This window comes from Caretta caretta, chromosome 4, assembly GCF_965140235.1.
Source record: "Caretta caretta isolate rCarCar2 chromosome 4, rCarCar1.hap1, whole genome shotgun sequence".
Taxonomy (NCBI): Eukaryota; Metazoa; Chordata; order Testudines; family Cheloniidae; genus Caretta; species Caretta caretta.
The window spans coordinates 20,202,722-20,227,017 of NC_134209.1; the positions used below are offsets into that span (position 1 = coordinate 20,202,722).

Sequence of the window (24,296 nt, forward strand, 5' to 3'; positions counted from 1 at the left end):
ACTGACAATGGATCTCATCACATTTAGATCAAGATGTAAGACTTATCTTTTTGACAGGGTTTTTCCCAATACAAAACCAGGACCAGTTTGCTATGGACAGAAATGAAATTACAAAAGAGGAAGAAGAAAGATTTAAAAATAGCCTCAGGTAATATAAGTGCACCTCAACAGCTTTTACGAGAAAGGGAAGCAGAATGCAATCCTGTGGACTACTTGTTCACATATGTAATTTTTGTCTGCATTAAGGTACCACTAAATAGGTGCATTGCAGACAGAGATCATGATCAGCAGGAGCTAGGAATCTGTGGTGAGTGTGCATCTAATAATCCTGAAGAAAGAAAATGGGCAAATTTATGTTAACATATTGAATGTCCTCTTACTCGGTTATTGAGTATGGAGCATACAATACTATTTTTAAAAGAACTGAAGATCACCTTTATATACATTAAATATGCTTTCTATATCCTTTAAGTCTTTAAAAAAAAAACCACAGTGCTTGCAGTCCTGCTGGAGAGAAGTCCTCAATTGTCACCAGTCACTGATCAGTGAACCCAGTTCAGTCCCCTTCTCCTCACCACCACATAAGTCTCTAGCTTAAAATTATAGGCAAAAAGGTGCACCTCCATTACATTTGGGGACAAATTCTGCCCTCGCATATGCATGCACAACTCCCATCAGTTGCAATGGTGTCTAATGGTGCACTTTGCTTCTTATGTTGTACACTTAAGCAAGTAATTTCTTGACAATTGCAGTCTTGCAACTACCAAATACAGTTATGCATCCAACTCCAAAAGCAGTTACTGCTTTGGTCAGAGTTTTTGTTAATCTCTTCTATAAAACAATAAAGGATTCAACATCAAATATCAGTGACTCAATACTTAACCAAAGATGGATCCCCTCCACACTTTGGGTTCGATTCATAAAGAAACTTAGGTGCAATGATGCTGACTATTGCCATGCCTAACTTTCAGTCACCTAAAAAATCACAGGGATTCACAAAGCCTGAGTGCAGGACTAGGCTCCGTTTACAATGAATGGGGAGAGATAGGTGCTTCAGAATCGGATACACAAAGGCCAGCACATTTGGCAGCTCCTTGCCTAAGACAGCCAGTGGGAGATGCCAACCCCTCACCCCACTAACAAAGAGAGGTACCTAAGTCCAGGCTGCAGGGTAGTGCCTCCCTCTGCTTGGGACTCTCAGTTGCAAACCCTCTCTTGGTGTGAGGTGCCCACACTGTTGGAGGAGAAGGAGGGTCCCTCATTATTTTTAGGCCAGTGGTTAGGTACTCACCTGAGATGTGGGAGAACCACGATTCAAGTTCCCCCTCCACCTGAGAAGGGATTTGAACAAGAATCTTCCACCTGACAGGGGAGAGCTCTAACCACTGGGTTATGGGGTATTTTGATGTGGCACCCCCTCAGTCTCTCCATACGTGCAGCTGGGGACTTAAACGGGGGAGGTCTCCTACATCTCAGGTGAATACCCTAGCCACTGGGCTATGAATTATGAGGAAAGTCATCCTCCTCGTCTCCTGACGTTTAGTGTAAGCTTCTCTGTAGGGGCTTCCCGCTCCAGTAGGCAAGGTCTGAGCACACTGACTGGATCGGGCTCCACAGGTGAGTTGGGCTCACACATCACTCTGGCCCGTCAGCATCCAGAGGCCTGGCCTGGGGCGGCAGTGCGCACACAAAGGCTGAAAACACAGGCATTTAGGGGATTTTCACTATGAAAATTAAGATGCCAAGCGAGTTTAGGTGCCTACCAGGGTTCAGGTAGTTGAGTGGGAGCTTTGTGAGTGGCAGTTATGCACCTAATCTAGCCCCTGGTAGCATCAACCCATGGAAGGAAAGGCATCTCAACTGGCTTCTTTTCTTTTGCCTTTTCATTATTTTCCACAGTAATTCCAGAGCCCAGGGTCTAAGATCCAAGTGAAAGATAATCCTGACTAAGGCAGGAGCAGTAACACAAAAGTATCTCATCAGAGAATCATAAAGGAAATCAGCCAAAATACATGACAGGCACAGGAGAATCCCCCAGGGGAAACGTACTTTTGGAAACAATCTTTTTACATGAACCTCCAAATTTCAGAAACAGTTTTCACCTCAGTGTCTTCCATTCTTTACAGCAAGTGCCATTTCACTTAACTTTAAGTTCTTTTACATATTTTGGATATTTAGCATTAAATATTTGATGACGCTTCCATTTATTTGAACAGCAACTTGAATTTTTAACTCTTAGAAGTCTATCTCTAACTTCTATCCAAGCTGTTAAAGAATAAGCCTCACCTTCTCTTATAAAGACAATACATCAATATTAGATATTTGCTATGATAAAAGCAATAAAAAATAAGTTAACTTATTTGTAGCTAAAGCTCTTGGAATAGATTTCCTCTGGCAATCAATACTTAAGTATGAAGGCAAAATCCTGGCCTGTCTTGTGCAGGAACAGTGGAATACTAAGGCTGAGCACTCCTCTCAGAATTAGGCAACTGCCCTGGATAACACATGCAGCAACACTCCCGGAACCTGAAGGGAAGCACTCCCTTCTCCTCTGCATACTTGCTGCCATCAGTAGCTGGAACTGGGAGAAATATATTGTTCCATTTTGAAGTGGTAGCATGGAGTACTGCAAAGCATAATTTTGACATTAGGGGGTAAGATATCCATTGTAGAGGGAGAACAATGATAACATACAGCTGTTTAGAGAATTAGCTCCCCAATGCACGTATCCCTTTTAACATCCTACAGTTACTACATGTAGCTAAATGAATCTTACCAGAATACTTAGGAAATCCTTTAGACAGAAACCTCACAGATGAGATAAGAGGGTCAGTTTCCACCTTCTGACCAATAAATCTTACTGTTATTATTGCATATGGAAGGCATTGCCTAGGCTTATCCACTGGTTTTGAGTGTATATTGTATTCATAGAAGTAAACCTGAAATTTAAAGAAGAAGGAGGTCACAAAAGGTAAGTGGTTTGTTTTATCAACAGCTAAAATTGCATGAACCGTGGCATTTTATTACAGAACATGGGAATGGCCCTACTGGGTCACATCAGTGGTCTATCTAGACCAGTATCCTGTCTTCCAACAGTGGCCAATGCCAGATGCTTCAGAGGAAATGAACAGAACAGGCAGTCATTGAGTCATCTATCCCCTGTTGTCCATTCCCAGCTTCTGGCAAACAGGACACTCAGAGCATGGGGCTGCATTCCTGACCATCATGGTTAACAGCCATTGCTGGATGTATCCTCCATGAACGTATCTAGTTCTTTTTTTAACCCTGTTATAGCCTTGGCCTTAACAACATCCCCTGGCAATGAGTTCCAAAGGTTAACTGTGTGTTGTGTGAAGAAGTACTTCCTTTTGCGTGTTTTAAACCTTCTGCTTATTAATTTCATTAGGTGACCCCTCATTTTTGTGTTCTATGAAGGAATAAGTAAAATTTCCTTATTCACTTTCTACCCACCAGGCAAAATTTTATAGACCTGTATCAGATCCCATCCTAGTCATCTCTTTTCCAAGATGAAAAACCCCAGTCTTGTTAATCTCTCCTCCTATGGAAATTGTTCCATACCCCTAATCATTTTTGTTGCCCTTCATTGTACCTTTTGGAATTCTAATATAATTTTTTTGAAATAGAGCAACCAGAACTGCAGGCAGTATTCAAGGTGTGGGCGTACCATAGATTTATATAGAGGCATTATATTTTCTGTATTATCTATTCCTTTCCTAATGGTTCCTAACATGGTTAGCGTTTTTGACTGCCACTGCACATTGAGTGTATGTTTTGTAGAGAACTATCCACAGTGACTCCAACATCTTTTTCTTGAGTGGCAACAGCTAATTTAGACCCCATCATTTTACATGTCTAGTTGGAATTATGTTTTCCAATGTTCATTACCTTGTTTTTATCAACATTGAATTTCATCTGCCATTTTCTTGCCCAGCCACCCAGTTTTGTGAGATCCTTTGTAGCCCTTCACAGTCTGCTTTGGACTTAACTATGTTGAGTAATTTTGTATTACAGTACTATAATCCCTGCACAACCTCTTCTAAAAATGTTAATCTCAGAGTGGATTAAAAACAAGATTTTTAAAATATTAAATCACGTTTAAACTGGATTTATTTTATTTCCGTGTTGCTAGTTCTTTCTTCCCACTTTCTAGTCTTAGATCACTAAAGTGGATCTTCTGCACTTGTTCCTTTAATTAGTTTCCCAAGTGGTAGAATCAGTTTCACAGTTGTTGTTTAGCCATTCTCACACTTAAAATATTCATCTATATTGAAAATGAGAAACCCAGCTCCTCAATAACATCCTTATTGTGAGATCGCCACAAACTTACACACAAAACTGATGAGTCAATAGCCTGTGTTACATTTTCAACCAATAGCACTTTCCAATGTATGGAACTTCTACACATCAAAAAAGCTTTGACCGGGCTATACTCTTCTATCAGGTTTGAAGCCATGGCTTGTGTTCCTATAGTAGACCAGTGCTTTTGAAAATCCCATCCATAGGTGCTTAACTTTAAGTTCCAATTTTTAAACACATGTTGGCCTTTGTGTATAAAAAAGTTCCTGTTAACTTTGTTAATATCTTGAAGGTCTAAACAAAGAAGTTATTTACATGTTGTTAACACTGAAGCAATTGTGTTTGAAGTGACAAGGATTTTGTGTCATTAAGATGAAAGATGTTAGACCAAGACCAAGCATGTGGACCAAGGGGATCCAGTGGATATAGTGTACTTAGATTTTCAGAAAGCCTTTGACAAGGTCCCTCACCAAAGGCTCTTACGCAGAGTAATCTGTCATGGGATAAGAGGGAAGGAGCTCTCATGGATTGGTAAATGGTTAAGAGATTGGAAACAAAGGGTAGGTATCAATGGTCAACTTTCAGAATGGAGAAAGGTAAATAGTGGTGTCCCCCAGGGGTCTGTTCTGGGACCAGTCCTATTCAACATATTCATAAATGATCTGGGAAAAGGGGTAAACAGTGAGGTGCAAAATTTGCAGATGATACAAAATTACTAAAGATAGTTAAGACCCAGGCAGACTGCGAAGAGCTAGAAAAGGATTTCTCAAAACTGGGTGACTGGGCAACAAAATGGCAGATGAAATTTAATGTTGTTAAATGCAAAGTATTGCACATTGGAAAGCATAATCCCAACTATACATGTAAAATGATGGGATCTAAATTAGCTGTTACCACTCAAGAAAGAGATGTTGAATTCATTGTGGATAGTTCTCTAAAAACATCCACTCAATGTGCAGTGGCTGTCAAAAAAGCAAACAGAATGCTGGGAATAATTAAGAAAGATAATAGGACAGAAAATATCATGTTGTTTCTATATAAATACATAGTACGCCCACATCTTGAATACTGCGTGCAGATGTGGTTGCCCCATCTCAAAAAAGATATATAGGAATTGGAAAAGGTTCAAAAAGGGCAACAAAAATGATTAGGGGTATGGAACGGCTTCCATATGAGGAGAGATTAATAAGACTGGGACTTTTCAGCTTGGAAAAGAGTTGGCTAAGGGGAGATATGATTCAGGTCTATAAAATCATGACTGATGTAGAGAAAATAGATAAAGAAGTGTTGTTTACTACTTCTCATAACACAAGAATTAGGGGTTACCAAATAAAATTAATAGGTAGCAGGTTTAAGACAAATAAAAGGAAGTATTTCTTCATACAATGCACAGTCAACCTGTGGAACTCCTTGCCAGAGGATGTTGTGAAGGCCAAGACCATAACAGGGTTAAAAAAAGAACTAGATAAATTCATGGGGGATAGATTCATCAATGGCTATTAACCAGGGTGGGCAGGGATGGTGTCCCTAGCCTCTGTTTGCCAGGAGCTGGGAATGAGCGACAGGGGATGGATCACTTGGTTATTACCTGTTCTGTTCATTCCCTCTGGGGCATCAGGCACTGGCAACTGTCGGAAGACAGAATACTGCGCTTGATGGACCTTTGGTCTGACCCAGTAGGGCCATTCTTTTTACGTTCTTATGTTAATAAAAATACAACAATAGACCCTGATGTTAAGCACACAAGTCATCCCATTTAAATTAATGGACTATTCATGTGTGTAAAGTTACATATCTGCTTAAGTGTTTGCAGGATCAGGCCTTTGCCATATTTTGTATTTTGCCTACAGCACTTTTGTGAAATTCACATAAGATGTCCTACCAAATATGATATTTCAAAAACAATAATTCATTACATTTTAATCTGAAGCTACAATAACACAAATTTTCTAAATCGATTTTACAATGTCTCAGCATGATTTAAATCAGTGATTTAATCACCTTGATTTAAACTGTTCCACCCTGATCTCAAATCTATTATGCTGAAAATGCCTGATAATTTAAGGGCGAGTGGACAGGTGGAAGGGAAACAATCTTTTTAAAAGATGAGCACTATTCTTTAAATTTAAAATATAAATATCTTCATTATAAAGTTGTCCAACCAAATATAAATCTGAATTTGATCACATTATGTATAAAAAACTGATTTATTGAGCAGTAAACAAAACTGTCTGCAAATACTGAAATCCATACATGCATCATACATATATTTACAATGCATTATGTAACTAAACAAATTAAGAGGTTGGAGTTTAGGTTGTATGCTGCAGCAATTGTCAGTTCTTGTGGAAAGTGTGTTAGAGATACTATTAGCATATTAGTGTGGTTGAGTTATTGTGATGGTGTGCTGAGTGGACACAACAGAAATACATTCAATGGTCACTGCGTTGTGGAAGGAAATTTTTGTAAATAATATTATTAATAAACTTCAGAAGTAGGCTATGCTATGCATTTTGCTAGAATCTGGAGAGGAGAAAGTTTTCAAGTCTGAGAATTCAGTAATTTATATGCTACAGGGATCTGAAGGGAGGTTAAATTTAGAGTAAGGGAGTTTAAGGCGAGAAAGGACCACCAGATCCTCTAGTCGGACCTCCTGTATATCGCAGGCCACCAACACCATCCAGCACCCATACACTAAACCCAGCTACCAAAATTAGACCAAAGTATTACAGCCCACAAAAGACTAGACTATTATGTGCCATAGGCAGAGATTTTAAGGGGCTGAGGTGTACCAGAAATTGAGGCCCCTGCAGTGGGAGGAAAAAGAGTAAGTGAGAAACACCCAGATAATCCTGGCAAGTGACCTGCACTCACACACTGCAGAGGACCATAAAAACCCCCAAGGTCACTGCCAATCTGACCTTGGGGAATATTCCATCTCGACCGCATACAGGGTGATCAGTTAGACCCTAAGCATGTGACCAAGAACCAGCCAGCCAAGCACCTGAGCAAGAGAATGCTTGGTGCCACCTCAGAGCCCTGGCCCTCCCTGTCTAATGTCCCATCTCCAGCTGTGGCCATCCCTGATGCTTCAGAAGGAGGAAATGAATAAAAAACAACCCAGAATGCATTGAGGGGAAGGGAATCCCTTCCTGACTCCTGCAGGTGGCCAGCTGAAACCCTGAGCTATCAGCTTTTAGAAACATAAGACAAACTGGAAACAAGCCCCAGGGCTGCTGAGCCCTTCCCTCCACCCAGGCAACCCTGTCATATAATCACCCCCATAAATTTGTCCAGCCGTCTATTAAAACTAATTAAGTTGTTTGCCCCCTACAACTCCTGTTGGGAGGCTGTTCCAGAACCTCACCCCTCTGAAAGTTAGAAACCGTCTTCTAACTGCCAGCCTGGGTTTGCTCATGGCCAGTTGATATCCATTTGTTCTTCTGCCAACACTGTCCTTCACCTTAAATAGGTTTTCACCCTCCCTCCACCACTACGTATTTACAGGCCCCCTCTCAGCCTGGCTAAAGAAGCCAAGCTCTTCCAATCGCCTCTTGTAAGACAGGTCCTCATGAAAACATTTTCTTAAAAAGTCCATAACAATAGGTGTCGCTACCTGAGCCACCCACAATACTTGATATACACATACCACCAACATAAGAAGTTTTAAAAAGTTACAGAACCTATCATCAGCATTTCTAAGGCTGCATAGTTGAAGGTAGCCAAGAGGTTGAAAAAGAGCGTGAGCTTTCACTGGGAAGACGTGGTTGGAGACTTTGTTGAGAGCTGTTTAAATGGAGTGCAGGGGGCAAAAGCCGCTTGGAAGAGACAACATGGGCCACAGGATAGGGCACTGGACTGGGAGTCAGGAGACCTGTGTTCTATTTGCTCTGCCACTGAGTTGCTGGGTGAGCCTGGGCAAGTCACTTCCCCTCTCTGTACCTCCATGTCCTCTCCCATCCCTCATTTTGTCTATGTAGCTTGTACGTGCCTCTTGGCAGGGACTGTGCCTTCCACTAGGCACTACTGTATAATAAATATTGAGCATCACTGTATCTATAGAACAACTAGCAGAGGCAAACCCCAACAAGATCTGGGACAACAGGTAATTTTTGAAAAGAAATATTTAGGAGTAGGGTCCTTTTTGCCTTTATTCTTCCTAACTGAAAGTCCTAACTGAATGTCTCAAAACATGCTGGCAACTGAAATCTTCACAGGCACTCATCGGGAGCACTCTTTCCAAAGCAGCTACCATCTCCCACTATACGCAATGGGGCTGAAGTCACAGGCCATCATTTCCCTACTTGTGCAAGAGAAAGATTAGACTGCCCACTGAATCTAGAGTGAAGCTATGCTGCCCTCAGAGAAGATAGAAGCCCCTATGTTGCCAGGAGGCATAGATAAACATGGATGGCAATGGAATATAAACACAGGGGGAGGTGTGTCTTTTTATTATTATTCAATTTCATTTTTTTAAGACCACCATGATAATTTAATGATTAATATCATTAATTGTCCATAATTGGAAAGTAATGAGGTCTGTATTGTGACTAAACTTGAACATTTTTACAAGAGATGGAGGGAAAAAATGTTTTCTGTAGATAGTTGCTACCAGAGATCACCACGCTTGGTTTTTTGCTCAGCAATTGTGACTGGTTCACCCCATCCCTTGATTTAAAGTTTGAGCTAACTCCTGCACATCCAATGCTGAAGTTTGGTTAGCAACTGACCTAGCCACCTGTTCTTTCTTACCATGGATTTTGGGGGCCAGTTTGTGATCTCATTTACACAGATTAGTAATCAGTGGAGTTACTCTGAATTTATTGTGTAAATGAGATCAGATAGCCCCACGATTCTATCCACAAATTGGAACTGAAAAACTAAATCTGTTTTAGTTCACACCTTTCATTATTTTGGTGCAAATCTTTGTGTGGGTACTCTTATTCTAGATTAAGAGGGTCCACATAGAGATTTGCACTGAAATAACAAAAACTGTAAATTAAAATCAATTCAGCTATTTTGGTTCTAGTTAACATACAGAGCACTAGGCTTTGGAGGCTAGAATGCTCCTGAGGATTGCTATAAAAACAGCTATACTAAGTAGCCAAAATCTTCTTACAGAAGAGCATAACAGAGGCAACATCAACTAGATAAGCAAACAACCTGTCATCATCACCACCATTTTGTGTATTACCGTAGCACCTAGGAGCCCCAGTCACAGACCAGGACCCCACTCTGCCAGGTGCTGTATAACACAGAACAAAAAGGAAAGTCCCTGCCCCAAGGACCTGACAATCTAAATATAAGACAAGACACCAGATGGATGCAGACTGATGGTGGAATACAAGGACACAATGAGACGATCTTGGTCAGCGTGATGGGCAGTCTCTGCAGTGTCTTTCCCACCCTCTGAAGACAGTAATAACAGAGCCTCACAGTCGGGTTGATTGTCCCAACATGAGACAGCGAAGAAACTCCTATTACTCCAGTTCTAAGCCATTAACATGTCACCCCCATTAGGGCTGGGGCAGCATACAACTGCCCGCTTCTGAGACTGTGATCATCCTTTGTCTCAACATTCAGTTGCTTTATTCCCAGCAAAAGAAAAGAACAGAAAACTCAGAAAAAAAAATCCCCCCTAACTGCAGGGAAGGTGGACAGGCAATCAGGAATCCACCATCATCCATTGCTCCTATAAACAAGGAATTATATGTCCTTGTACTCTCCAGAGTTGTATGAGACACCAGTTTGGTTGCAGTAAAACTCCAGGGAAGTCTCTCTAAAACTTCCCAAGGAAAAGAAGAAAACTTCTTGTACATATCTGCAATAAATAGCAACAACAATCCAGCCTAACAGGCACAGAATGCAATGATGATAAGAACATCTTTTTAGTTTTTGTTGGTTTTTACACAGACAGGGGTAAACTATTATTCAGACAAGACACAAAACTAGCAACCCAGGGTAAAAATCTAGTGCGTAGGACAGCTGTGTCACTCACAGCCCAGAAACAGGTGCAGAAACATGGAGACGCCAAACTCATATTTATGCCATTGCTACTGAGCTAAGCAATGCTGCTTTGCAAAGAGTATGAAGAGAACTGCCTTGTCCCTACACACCAGGCCTGGGACCAATGCGGCCTGAACACTCTCTAATGGGTTCAGGACACCTAAAATATAACAGTGAGAGAGATCCAGTCACAGTCACCTGTATCACACAGACTGGAGATTTACCACCTGGAACCAGTCAGGCAAGGGCAGCTGCAGCTCCGTGGGAATTGACCACCACCGGACCAAGGGGTTTTGTTGGGGCAGAACAGCCTGAGGTTTCAGATGGGGCTCTACAGAAGGTGCTTGAACCTTCCTGGATAAACTGGCCTCCCCCATTCTCAAACTAGCTACACCCACTTTCGGCACTGTGTCATCCAGCTTCAGGCCACTAGTAGAGGAGGGGGCAAGAGGAACCACTGTAACCCCCACTGGAAGAATTTTCCACCCTTCAGGTGCTGGCAGATCAGGCTTCAATAGCAGAATTAATAGGGTCTATCATTCTTTTGTAGGGGGTTGTTTAATTTGACCTGTTATATTGGTTTCAAATGAAAATTGTTGAGTGGATATTCTAAGGCTTTTCATCCACTCCCAATGAAAACCAAGGGACCCTTAACATCTAACTTGTGGAGAAATTTCGCAGGGAATGCCCTGGAGCTAGAGACGTATCTTTCGCTTTGCCATGTTCAGGTTTAGTTAAATTATAAACAGTTTAAAAAAAATCACCATTTCCCTTCTATTGTTTGTGTTCCTCAGAAAATTGTTGGCAGCCTGCACCCAACCATTCTACAGCTGGGCCTATGCTAATGCCAGAGCAGCAGCATCACCTCCCATCACCACCCACTGCACTAGGAACCATGGGAGATGCTGGAGCAAAGAGCAGAGAAGGGAAAAAGAGCCAGGCCAGGCTCTTTGCGACATCTTCCCTGCCCCAGACCCAGCACGTGGCCCCAGTAGCCATCACACCCTCCAGGGTAGCAGCATTCTCCTGCTGCCAGCTATTGTAGTCAAGTCATGTCAATCAAGGTGCAGAAGTCTGTGCTGAAGATTCAAACTTTGCTCAGGAAGTTCTTTTTACAGTTGCATGTAATATAATTTGTTTTTACCTTTTTCCTTCTTTAAAAAAAAAGAATTGGAAAACAGGTTGCAAAGCTGGGCAGCTGAAAGTTAGCTCTGCAACCATAATTCTGCCCCTTTGAGCATAAGTATTATCATCTTTAATTACACATTCACATATTATTCCTCGTTCAGTGCACAGGATGGATCCACAAGGGGACAGAGTTTAGGTTGCAGTGTGTCACAGAGTTAGAGGGGGAGGGGCAATCCAGACCAGTGCGGGGTTGTGTCACCACCTATCCTGTAAGCCTGAGAGCCTCACAATGCTTTGCTGCTGTAGTGCCCAAGCTGGAAGGCTCACAACCAGCCTGCCAGCACGTAGGTCACACCCTGAGTGTCTGTGTGCTTAGACAGATCTGGTTCAGCAGCCTGTCTACAGCCCCAGTCTGGCTTCCACCAGCCTTGGTTACTACTTGCAGGGTGACCTGAACACATTCCCAGTTCCAAGTTTTCCCAAAACCATGTGCTTTGTAATGTCCAGCTCTCCCTTGGAGAGTTCAGAGATACGATAAGGTTTGTTTGTTCCGCTAAAGACAAAACCCACCATCTTGCCATATTAACTGGAGTTAACATTCACTTCAATTCAAACACAGCACTGGTGGTTTAGATCAGTGGTTTTCAACCTGTGGTCCACAGACCCCTGGTGGTCTGCAGACTAAGATTTCCAAAGGGGTCCACACTGCCATTTGAAATTTTGTAGGGGTCCACAAATGAAAAAAGGTTGAAAATCACTGGTTTAGATTAATAGTAAAACAAATATATTTACAAAAGAAGATAGAATTTTAAGTGAGTTCAAGTAAAAGAGAAAAAGATAGAAATAGATACAAGCCAATTAAACTGAAAACACACAACTAAAAGTCTAATGCTTAATCTAACAAGGTACAGGCTTTGTTCAAGATGGTTTCTCACCTATATTAAGTTTCCAGAGACTGGCTCTCTCTCTGGCCCAATGAATATTCAAGTATTTTATACAAAGTCAAACAGCTTCAGTAGGAAAAACTGAGACAGACCCATTCCAGAATAGCCAATTGCCATCAAAAATGGTGCCAACCTCCCCTTGGCTGAAGGACCAATCTTTCTCAGCTTGCAAGAGCTCTGTTCCCTTGTGTCTGTCTAAAGATGGATGCCCAAGATGGCTCCTGTCTTTGCTTATATCTTCCAAAGTTCAGTGATTTTGTTTCAAGAGGCAGGATGACCTCATATTGTTCTTTTCTTCCTGTGGATTTCCCTTCCCCCTGTATGTAAATGAGACTTCTATTGTTTTGATTCTACCATGCTTAATTTACCTAGGAGACAGGAAAATAGCTACCTTCCCTCCTGTCTAGGAGGGAACCTGTTCCTCCCTCTTTGGCCACAGACTTTAAAACATAATATCATTAAGTATACACATTTCCTCATATAGTGTTCCCCATGCATTTCACAATGATATTAATCACCAGGGTGTCATTTGCTTTCAGAAAAACCCCTCACTCTATACACTTTTCTAATATAGTAATATTGTATACAATCACTTGATTCAATTGCTTATCACTTGAGGTTCAGCCCGATTGTTTGGATACCATAGTAAACCTTTGCAATAGATTATTTGAAAAGTAAAAACCAGACCAAGCTTCTCTCTCCTGGTAGATGTAGATGCCATGCCACTTGTTAGCAAGAGGTTTTTCTCCACTCTCTTATTAGCTAGATGGGTCTGTTTACGTGATATGCGTTTCCATTCTCATTGTCTTTCAAAGTACTCTGAGCTGTCTAGTGCAGACCTGTTTACCAACACCACTGACACACCTGATTTAAACACACTTTGGTCATAATTGTAGCATATATCTATAATGCTTAATATCCACCGCGTACATACCTCACACATAAGAATATTAATGCTCAGTGAATTACAGATTTTCAGACGATAGTTCACAAGGTATATTTTGTACAAAAAGATTATTACAATAGTGTGTAGGGTGGGGTACAGGGGTATTCAGTGTCACAACTCCCCTCTTACAAAGCAGTAGGAGAGTTAACCACTGGCTGACCTGGAGCAGCAAGTTAGAACCCACTGTTCTCCAACTCCTCAATATGTTTAATTATGTCTGAAGTGACCATCCTAAACCCAGATTAAGGGGCATCGTTCCATCACCTTTAACATCCATACTTCTGCCAGCGGTTGCTTCACATCATCTGGGTCACCCAAGCCCTAAAGAGCTCTGTCACCCTCAAGGTGTTTACTCAGCTCTCTTACCATTTAGTCTGCCCTGCTCTCAGTGGAGTTCTGGCCCACAGCTTTCCCAGCTGTGCCACAGTCTTCATTGCATCCAGCAGTTTCTAGATGACAGCACTATCCAGCTATGCCTTAGTTTCCCCCTGTTGCCTTGATGGTCCTCTTTACTGCTTACATGTACATACAGACCTTCATTATCTTTGCCTGACAATCAGGCTGATCAGAGAATCAAATACAGATTCCTTTGCCTAGTACAGACCTGTTTACCAACTCCCCTAGCATGCCTGGTTTAAACACTTCAGTCATAATTCTAGCATCTATCCTGAACTCGTAATATGCCGTGTACATACATCACACAAGAATATTAATGATCAGTGAATTGTTAGTTTTCAAATGATACAGCACAGTGCATACTTTGTACAAAGATTATTATAATAGTGTGTAGGGTGTGCAAAGAGAGGCGCTTCGTGTCACAGATGGACGAGCATAAAACTGGCATTTTCTAACTTTTGAGTACTTGACTTTGCAACCCAAATAATGTTTTAAACAGTTTTTTGTAAGTATTTAACTAAGAGTCATGCAGTCACTATCTAAAGGAGTAGTTTTCAACCTGTGGGTCCACAGACCCCCGAGGGTCCACAGACTATATTTAAAGGGTCTGTGAAAGATTGTTGTTACCATAGAAGAGTGGTTTTCAACCTGGAGTCCGCAGACTATATCTAAGATTTCCGAAGGGTTCCGTACCTCCCTTTGAAATTGTTTAGGGGTAGGCAAATAAAAAAAGGTTGAAAACCACTGAACTAAAGCCTGAAGCCTGCTTACTCTTTGAGCTGAAGTCACTGCCATCAGCAATCAAGCTTTCCATGTTGGGAACTTGAGTCTACAGACATCAACAGGCAAAAAACAAGGTTTCTTCAGCTTTGCAAAGTCCACATCAATATTCAAGCTGTAGAAATTTTTTTCCTAACTTTCCGAAAGAACTGAAAAGCACCAGTGAAAAACACCAAACCAATCACAAAGGTTTTATGAAACAACTCACAGAATACATACTACATGATTCACCTTGTAAAGTATATTTACTCCTCAAACACAAAGAGGCTCACACTATCCAATGGAAAAGCATAGCATTTTGTAAGCAAAACACAAGAACAGTGGGATGGGGGGTGCGAGGGGGCACTCACCTCCTGAGCCGTTCAACTAACATAACTGTCAGGATGAGTAAATCAGAAAGCCCCCACCTAAGACAAATGGAGCTTGTGAACCCACCCAGGAAGATTGGACTGAGTGTGTGTGTGTGTGGGGGGGGGGGCAGGTTGCTGAGACGGGGGTGGAGAGAGAAAGAGAGTGTGTGTGTGTGATGAGAGAGATCACATAGAAAAAAGGGAGGCAGAGGCAAAAGCAAGGAAGTCAGGCAATAGCCTGTGAGTATGTCTGTTGGCTAAACAGGCTTGGAGCTGCAAGCTAAGAAACTGCTCCTTTTGTTCTTGGTTCCTCCTCCATTAGGAGAAGCAGAACTTTGAACATTCCTTATAAATAAACAAGATTGCTGCAAAGAGAATACCAGACTCCATCATCAATTTCTATTTCATCTGGAAAATCCCCAGGCCCTCAACTTCGACTAGCACTATCTTACCCATACAGACAGACAGACGTAGAGCCAGATCTTCAGCCCCTTGCCTGCCAGCTTTGCAACAAGGGACCAAATTCCTGACATTTCAGATTGTGACAAAAGGGGGGCTGGCACATTGAAGGGGTTCTTCCTAGAGACTGTCCCAAGCTGGGGGCATAACACCGATCCTATGGAGCCATGACACAGATCACCATACTTTTTTATACAGTGATTTATTATTTATGTAATCTAATGCTTCAGACCATTCCTAAGAATTTGGAGGCCACGTTTACTGGTATGGTCCAGCTACGTTACACTACTCCGGTGACATAAAGCAGGCTGTAAACCCATCTTAACCATCCAGTCAAGTTGACTTTATGGTTACTTTGAGTGGCACAAAGCAGACAGAGTGTCAGTTAATCTGGCCCTAGCATTTTATTCTCATATTGTGCTTCCAGGGTGGGAACAAGGAAAGATGATATATACAATTCTATTTAGATCATGTATAAACAAACCAAGTGAAATAAAAGGTCAACATACCGATGAGCCAATGGCCTGCAGATCAACTGGATCTTTAAGTGTAGGAGCAATTCTAGACATATGGCAATCAAAGTTTGGTGTAGGATCCAGAGCAACTTTCTTTTTACCCATTGGAGGCTGAATTTTTTTTACCTTTCCAAAGAGAACCTGCTCAAATAAAGCAAAAGATTTCAACAAGGATGTGCCAAAATCAATCTATTATCATTTAAGCAAACATACACTCCCCACTTCCAGAGGAAAGCAGGAAAGTTGGGAACGCAACAAAAGGGAATGGCTTCCAAGAAATAACAACTATCTAAGGAAATATGAGTATTAAAAAAATAAAACAGGTTTTAAGGCTTCTATTGTCAGCATATTGTCAGATACTTAGAAATGGTGCTACCTGCACACCTATTCTTATTTTAAATTATTGCCATAACTTCTTCTGTTTACGCACTTTGTGGAATGTACAAAATACAAGGGATATATCACTACCAGTGCATCAGTTTCCAAATAACATAGCTTAAATAAGAGGCAAATGACTCATGAGCACCACAAAACTATTAGCTTGAAATAGTAGTCACCGGGGTAAAATCTTCAAAAGTGCTTATGTGATCTAGGAACCCAAGTCTCATTTTCAGAAGCATCTTAGGCACTTAGGAGCCTAACTCCCACTAAAAGTCAATGAGGCTCCTCAGTAACTTTTGAAAATAGGATTTAGGCTCCGTGACTGAATGCTGAGAGCCAGCAGCTGACCCAGCACTCTGGTCACTAGACACCAACTAGTTCCCCCCAGAGAAGCCCTAACTGGAGCAGAAGACTATAATCAGACTGTGGGCTGATGAGCTAAGGAGAAAATTATCTAATCAGATGAGAAGGTAGTTAAAAAGCATAAGAAGGAAGCACAAGGGGAGGAGAGAAGACTAGCAAATCCCCGGGGAAGCCAGGTCTCTGGCTGGTGAGACTGCTTCCTCTTCAAGCAGAAAGAGCCGAAGGCAGAAGGATGCCACAGGCAGACACGCTGCATGGGACTGTGACGCCGACTGAGGGCGGAAGGACACTGCAGGCAGACATGCTGCACGGCAACAGTGACGGTGGCAAACGGACGCTGCAGGCGGAAGTGCTGCACAGCGACTGGATTGGTGTCAGGAGGACGCTGCAGGTAACAGTGTAGCATGGAGACTACGACGGTGGCAGAAGAATGCTGCAGGCAGACATGCTGCACGGGGATCATGATGGCAGCTGAGGGCAGAAGGATGCTGCAGGTGACAGTGCTACACGGGGTCTGTAGGAAGGGTGCTGCAGGCAGAAGGACACCATAGATAGAAGGGTTGCCTTGGGACTCTGATGGCGGCAAAAGGATGCGGAACGTGGCAGTTCTTCATGGGGATCATGACAGTAGCGGGACACGGTCGTTAGAAGTGCTTCACGGGGATCGTGACAATAGTGGGACATGGTAGTTAGAAGTGCTTCACGGGTACTGTGACAGTGGTAACAAATAAACACTCACTCAGGTGTTGACAATCAAGAGGCGTCCAAGGCTGTGTGTGAGGACCCCAAGGTGGGAGAGGAGCCTGCCCTGTTACAGACGCCTAGAGCACTTGTGCACTTTTGAAAATGTTCCCCCTAACTCGTTACATGGCACCTACCTTGAAAACCAGGATGTTTTCTGCACTGATCAATCTATTTGCATAATTCAAAGCAACATCAACATGTCTGAATAAATAAACTCCAAGGAGGGGATTTCCTAATTCCTTCATCGCAGACTCGCTGGTATGTATTCCACTCTGGTAAATTTTTGAGGCCTCATCCCAAGGCAGCACTAAAAAGCAAAAATGTTCCTCAAGTTCTCTGCCTTGCCTCCCTTCTTCACGCATCTTGGCCCTAGCAATGAAATAAAAAGAGGTTACACACTCTGACAGCTAACACAGCCAGCAGGCTGCAAAGACGTGCATAGACAATACAAGTAAATATTATAACTATCCCAGGGTCCTACTGGCACTGCTTTGCCTCCCCTTGTGGGAGGCTTGGCTCTGAACAGTTCAGCTCACAGCCAAGAGCAGGGGACATAGAGTTCTCCCCCAAGGAGTTCAGTCACAAATTTAATTAACGCATTTTTTTTAAACGAGCGTCATCAGCATGGACGCATGTCCTCTGGAATAGTGGCCGAAGCATGAAGGCGCATACGAATGTTTAGCATATCTGGCACGTAAATACCTTGCAATGCCGGCTACAAACGTGCCATGCAAATGCCTGTTCTCTCTTTCAGGTGACATTGTAAATAAGAAGCAGGCAGCAGTATCTCCCATCAGTGTAAACAAACTTGTTTGTCTTAGCAATTGGCTGAACAAGAAATAGGTCTGAGTGGACTTGTAGGCTCTAAAGTTTTACATTGTTTTGGTTTTGAGTGTAGTTATGTAACAAAAAGAAATCTACATTTGTAAGTACACTTTCACGATAAAGAGATTGCACTACAGTATTTGTATGAGGTGAATTGAAAAATACTATTTCTTTTGTTTATCATTTTTACAGTGCAAATATTTGTAATCAAAAATAATAATATAAAGTGAGCACTGTACACTTTGTATTCTGTGATGTAATAGAAATCAACATATTTGAAAATGTGGAAAAACATCCAAAATATGTAATAAATTTCAGCTGGTATTCTGTTGTTTACCAGTGTGATTAATCAACAGCCCTAGTTTGTAGGACATTTAGCCAATGCTAAGAACCAGCAGGTGGGACATGCAGCAGGTTCCATTCACTGCCAGAGGCAGAAAAAGGGAACCGAGAGAGGGTAACAGGTGTTCTGCCCTTCAATGTTCCCTCTAATTTTTGACAGGCCACGTGCGCAAAAAATTTCTTCTGTGCAAATTGCTGTGCTTCTGTGCAAATTTTTGTGTGTGCGGTGTTTCACAGTGTGCGTGCGCACATGTGCACAGCTTAGAGGGAACAGTGCTGCCCTATATGTCCTTGTGCAGGAGCATGAAGCTGCATAAGGCACGCGTGCAGCCTCGACGGACACATCTAGTCTGAAAAACTCCAGCCTTGCGCATGAGGTGAACGTGCAGCTCATGGCATCCACAATGGCACATGTTTGAAGAACCACCGACCAGAATTGCTAAAGGGCCTGGTCTTTTCCAAATAAAAGCAGTGCACCTTTTTTACATCTAGGGTCCAGAAGCAAGTTGCCCCGGGGAGGGAATGGGATCTGGAAAACAACATGGGCAGAGAAATGCATAGGTAGAAATCTGAAAGCACCTTAGGCATGAAGCCTGGATGTGGCCTCATGGTGACTTTGTCCTTGTGGAGCCACTGTAAGGTGCAGTGTAAGGCGCATCCAAGCTCTGAGCTCACTCTCCCTCCTAGCAGATGTAACGGTTGCCAGGAAGGATATTTTTGATCAATTACCGCTCAAGAAAGGCTTCCGCAACAGGCTTATAACGAGTGCCCATCACTTTTGTCAGTGCAAGATTAAAGTCCATTAAAACATGGGCTCCTTAATAGGGGTAGGGGTAAGAGACAAACACATTTACCAAACCCTTAAGGAACCTGAAGACTGTAGGGTGAGACAAAATGGGTTTGTCCTTAATTGAACCATGATACTGCCTCTGGATCTGCATCACTTACTGTGGGGAAGAATCGAATCGACGGAGCTGCCGGGTTCGTTGTTGATGGAGTCAAAGGTACCCAGAAGCAGATCGAAGAAGTCGGTACAGGCACAGAGTCAAGCAGCTGAAAGCATGCAGTGAAGCAGGTCTCGCCCAGACATACAAGGCACTGGAATTGGGTGCTGATGTCTGGTATATATAAGCAGTGGGCAGGAGGCACATCTCCAAAGCCTTTACGGGCTTGGGACCAGACATGGTCCAGGTGGGGGGCCAATGGCTCCTGGTAGAAGAGCAAGCTAGGCACAATACATTCTATGCTATGCCACACAAACTAACTGCAGTAACTCCTTGTTTAACGGTGTAGTCCTGTTCCTGAAAAATGCGACTTTAAGCGGAACGATGTTAAGGGAATCCAATTTCCCCATAAGAATTAATGTAAATAGGGGGGCTTAGGGAAACTGTTTTTGCCAGACAAAAGACTATATATTATACACATACACACACACACACAGTATAAGTTTTAAACAAACAATTTAATACTGGTACACAGCAATGATGATTAGTGAAGTCAGAGGGTGGGATATTTCCCAGGGGATTCCTTGCTGCTAAATGATGAACTAATCCTCAAGGGTTAACTCATTGTTGTTAATGGAGCCTCACACTCTACAAGGCAGCAGGAACGGAGGGAGGGGAGACAGCATGGCAGAGAGAGACGGACACACGCACCCCGTGTGTGAGAGAGAGAGACGCGCATTGTCCCTTTAAGTACGCTGACCCCACTCTAAGTACACTGCCTTTTTACGTAGATCAGCAAGTTGAGACAGCAGCTGCTGCCAGCAAGCTCGCTCCGTCCTGAGCTCTGTCGTGCCCTCACCCCAGCTCTATGGAAATGGGGTAAAGTAGCAGGGGGCAGGAGCGGGGAGGAGGGGGATACCCTTACATTAGCACCCGTCTTTTCCCGCCCCTTGCACAGCAAGCAGGAGGCTCCCGGGAGCAGCTCCAAGGCAGAGGGCAGAAGCAGCACAGGGCAGCGGGGGGAGGGACAGCTGAACTGCCCGCAATTGATAGCCTGTTGGGCGGCTGCCCCACAGGGAACTTAGGGGAGTGGGGAGCTGACAGGTGGGCTGCCAATCCACCGTGGTTCCAAGCCCCCACCAGCTGGGTCCATCGGGCTGCTCTTCCTGCAAGCAGTGGACAAAGCAGGCGGCTGCCAAACGACGTTAGAAGGGAGCATGGCACAACTTTAAACGAGCCTGTTCTCTAATTGATCAGCGACGTAACAACGAAACAACAGTAACCGGGACGACTTTAAGTGAGGAGTTCCTGTACAGGAAAGCTATGATGACGATAAGCTAGATGAAGGCAAGAGGTAACTGAGGCAGGAAGGCAAGTTCTGCCCCCTGCAGCACTGGCCCAGGTGGTGCTCAGGCAGGTGTAGGGTGCAAGCCCTTAGAGTAGGACAATGACGTCCCTCTCATGTGAGAGCCTCACACACTCCCCAACACATGCAGGTTTTCAAAGGTCCAGGGAGCCAGGCAGAGAGACCTGCGAAGAACCACCAACTAGTACCCCAAACAAGCACAACTGTGAGCACGAGGGAAGGAGCCTGATAAAGGGGCACATGCAGAAGGGCAGCAGAGTGTCAGAGTCCCAGTTGCAGTCCATGGTGTGTGGCACTGGGCATTTGCAGTAATGGTAAGGCACGCGCTTGGGGGTGGAGGAGGAGAAGGCACACACTGGTAGGTGGTCTAACTTTTCATTTCCTTGCTTTTATGGGTTTGCATCAGTTACGTTGTGTGTGTAATAAACAGCTTCACAAAGCTTTTTGTTTGTTAATATAATAAACTTTTCATCATCAGAATGGTGCCTTCCTAATGCTTCTTACTTGTAAACACCCACCCACGATAGCGGATCTAGAAGTGTTTAGCACGTACGTGTGTGAGATAGCAGTGCTGAAATGTATGAGCATCATAAACCAAAGAAATGTCTCACCCCCTTCCAACTTGTGTTAATAAACAGTAAAATCCAAGATAATCACAGATGTATTTTGTTGACAATTAGGCTGTGTTGAAAAGCAGTTTTCCATCCCCAGTGACTCCCTATGAGACCTGACCTCCCTCAGGGCTGGTCTCATCCTCACCTCCAGCCAGTGAACAGAAGCGTCACATGCAGATAGGCCAATTTACCTGATCAAGTAACAGGAAAAAACTGGAAACTTCTGCTCAGTTATGCGTATGTACTTTGCCCTATCATAGATTATGTTTTCTAGATTTAATTCTATTTAAATGCTTTTAAATGTTTGGCATGAAACTACAAAAAACAAAGACATTATTAATTAATCATCACATAGCATAACTTGCCTATGCTTTTCAAAGATTAAGGAGATGGGCTGCAGCTGAGGAAAAACTCTCACAGCCAGTTACGGCTCCCTGAATCTTGACCTGGCTCAGGTTAATGAAGCCTGGGGTCTGCTCTTATTTGCAACAGTTGATGGATGGTGCCCAAGGGACTGTCTGCAGACTGTCGCACAATCTCTCCATTCCTTTATACCAACATGCTCCCTTTGCCTGGAGGTGCCAGGAAGATTACAGTTCTAGGTCTGCCAGCAACACCCGTAGGAATCACCAGGATCAGGAGACAAGGCCAGACTCTGCATAGGGAATGTAGCAGGACAGAGAACCTCGCTCATGGTCTCCTGAAGACCTTGTAAATAAAGAACATGTAGGTAGATAAAGAAAGGAGGCAGGAAAAGCTGGGATGAGATTTAAAACAAATAAAGTAATGGGAGTCGTATTACGCAGCAACAAATGACCCATAAGGACACTTTGTAAAGTGAGCCCCACGGTAGCGCTAGCATCCCTGACTTGCCATTGGAGGAAGCTGGTCTCACAATGGAAAGGAATGATGAATGAATATTAAGAGCAAAGGGATAAGTCATGAAAAGTCACCATGGTGAATTCACTGCCATTCATTTCGCAATAACCTACCTCTTTGAAGCAAATTTTTTTTCCAGATCTTCATTGTGTACCAGTTTTATCTCACCAAACTGCCACGACAACTGCAGGTCACATCCTGTGTTGAGACAAGACTGGCTCAGAGTATGATTGATGCTTCTGTACTCCCTCTGATTAGTGTAGCAGGGTGTTAAAGAAACTAGAAACACAACAAAGGAAATAGTGAATATATGACGCATTTTCCAACACCCTTTGCAGACTGACATAAGTAGATGTCATTGACAGCAAATTCACTAAGGCCTGATCTACACTATGAAATTAGGTCAGTATAACTATGTCGCTCAGAGGTGTGAAAAATCCACATCCCTGACCAATGCAATTAAACGAACCTAACCACCGGTGTAGACAGCACTAGGTTGATGGCAGAATTCGCCTGTCGATCTAGCTTCTGCCTCTCAGCGAGATGGATTACCCCTCCCATCGGCATAGGTAGTGTCTGCACAGAAGCACGACAGCTGTAGTGGTTTATGTGTAGACAAGCTCTAAGTCTGTTAAATTAATTATGGCAAACATTAACCAAAGGTGTGCAGCATGGCACAATGGATACGTTAAAATAGTGTGCTTTTGCTGTCTGTTCTGAGACCATTTGTCATGCTAATTACTTTGCCCAAGGGTCTTGGCTTAGCTGCTGAGAAAGTTCTGTCTTGTATGTCTCACGTAATGGTACAGTTCATTGTTCTTAAGGAAGGTTTCTGTTGTAAGAGATGGTGCTCATAGAGAGGAAAGAGAATCTCCCAGGTAGCTAGGATCAATCCCATGGAAGGTTTAGAATATCAGCATTAAACGTATGGTCCATATTCTATCAACAGGAAGCCAGCACAGAGAGCAGAGCAGTGGGCTGAGACATCCATGGTGTCCTAGATAGGCAGGGATCTGCATTCTGTACTAACAGGACCATGTTCAGGGTTGGCAGCTCCACTCTTAGGTGCAGTGAGTTGCAATAATCAGGCCTGGAGGTCCTGTGGCCAAGTCCACAGCTGCTAGGAAGGGGAGCAGCCCCTGGCCAGTCTCCCAGGAAGAGGGTGATTTCAAAGGTATGGCAATTTGGGCACTCAGTAGGAGCGAGGATCTACCATGCCGAGCAACTGCAGGTCTGACCCTTCTGAAGGGTGAAGCTGTGGGCCAGAGAAAGGGTCTGGGTGCCAAACGTTTGATACCCTGGTACAGGAGAGTTCAATACCGGTTTGAGGAATTACAGAATAGGAAAATCAGCTGGAAGGTACAAGTAAGGAGACTCTTGAGTAAATATATAAGCAAAGAACATACACAAAGTTTTCCTTTACTCGACAGACTAGGGAGGCTTGGGGACTTGTTATTCCCACTTCTCCTTTCACCTTGAGTCTTCGGCTTTCTCCCTTCTTCCTGACTACTGGGAGGGAGTAGGAATCCTCTCTCTTCCTCTCCCACAGCTCCTCCAAACTCTCCATTCGGCACCCACAGAGCCGAATCTCCTTGCTCCCCACTCCCCATGCTGCTTAATAGAGTGAGTGAAGAGTGCACCTTGGATTGGAGCTCCACTAGATTGAGCTAAATTCAGGAAAAGGTAGAGGACAACTGAATAATGCACAATGTGACAAACTGAACTATATGACTGGCAGGCCAGGAAGAGCCTGACAGGAGGCGACACAGTTCACTCACCATAGCCATCTTGAAATGTGTTAACTGCCATAACTAGCTAAAATTAAACCTTTCTACACAATACAAACAAACAACACAATACGAAATACACAAAGCCCCCACAAGAAATGGTTCTACACTCCTGGTCCAATGCCAGGCAGAGAAAATAACTGAGGGGGATGCGGTCACACCTTCTTCCATGGTCCATGACCCTGTGGGAACATTTCAGGCCAAAGGTTC

At 43.3% G+C, this 24,296-nt stretch overlaps 1 protein-coding gene across 4 annotated transcripts in view; it reads right to left on the reverse strand.

Moving 5' to 3' along the window:
* The window catches only part of TEX15 (testis expressed 15, meiosis and synapsis associated), a 94,644-nt gene that overhangs the window by 39,882 nt on the left and 30,466 nt on the right, over positions 1–24,296 (reverse strand). For all 4 annotated transcript variants that reach the window (XM_048849012.2, XM_048849008.2, XM_048849009.2 and 1 more), the window contains exons 3-6: positions 22,413–22,578; positions 17,464–17,698; positions 15,836–15,982; positions 2,777–2,939 (exon numbers count right to left, since the gene is read on the reverse strand). In XM_048849012.2, the coding sequence (XP_048704969.2) occupies positions 2,777–2,939; positions 15,836–15,982; positions 17,464–17,698; positions 22,413–22,578 (711 nt within the window). The remainder of the gene's footprint in view (positions 1–2,776; positions 2,940–15,835; positions 15,983–17,463; positions 17,699–22,412; positions 22,579–24,296) is intronic.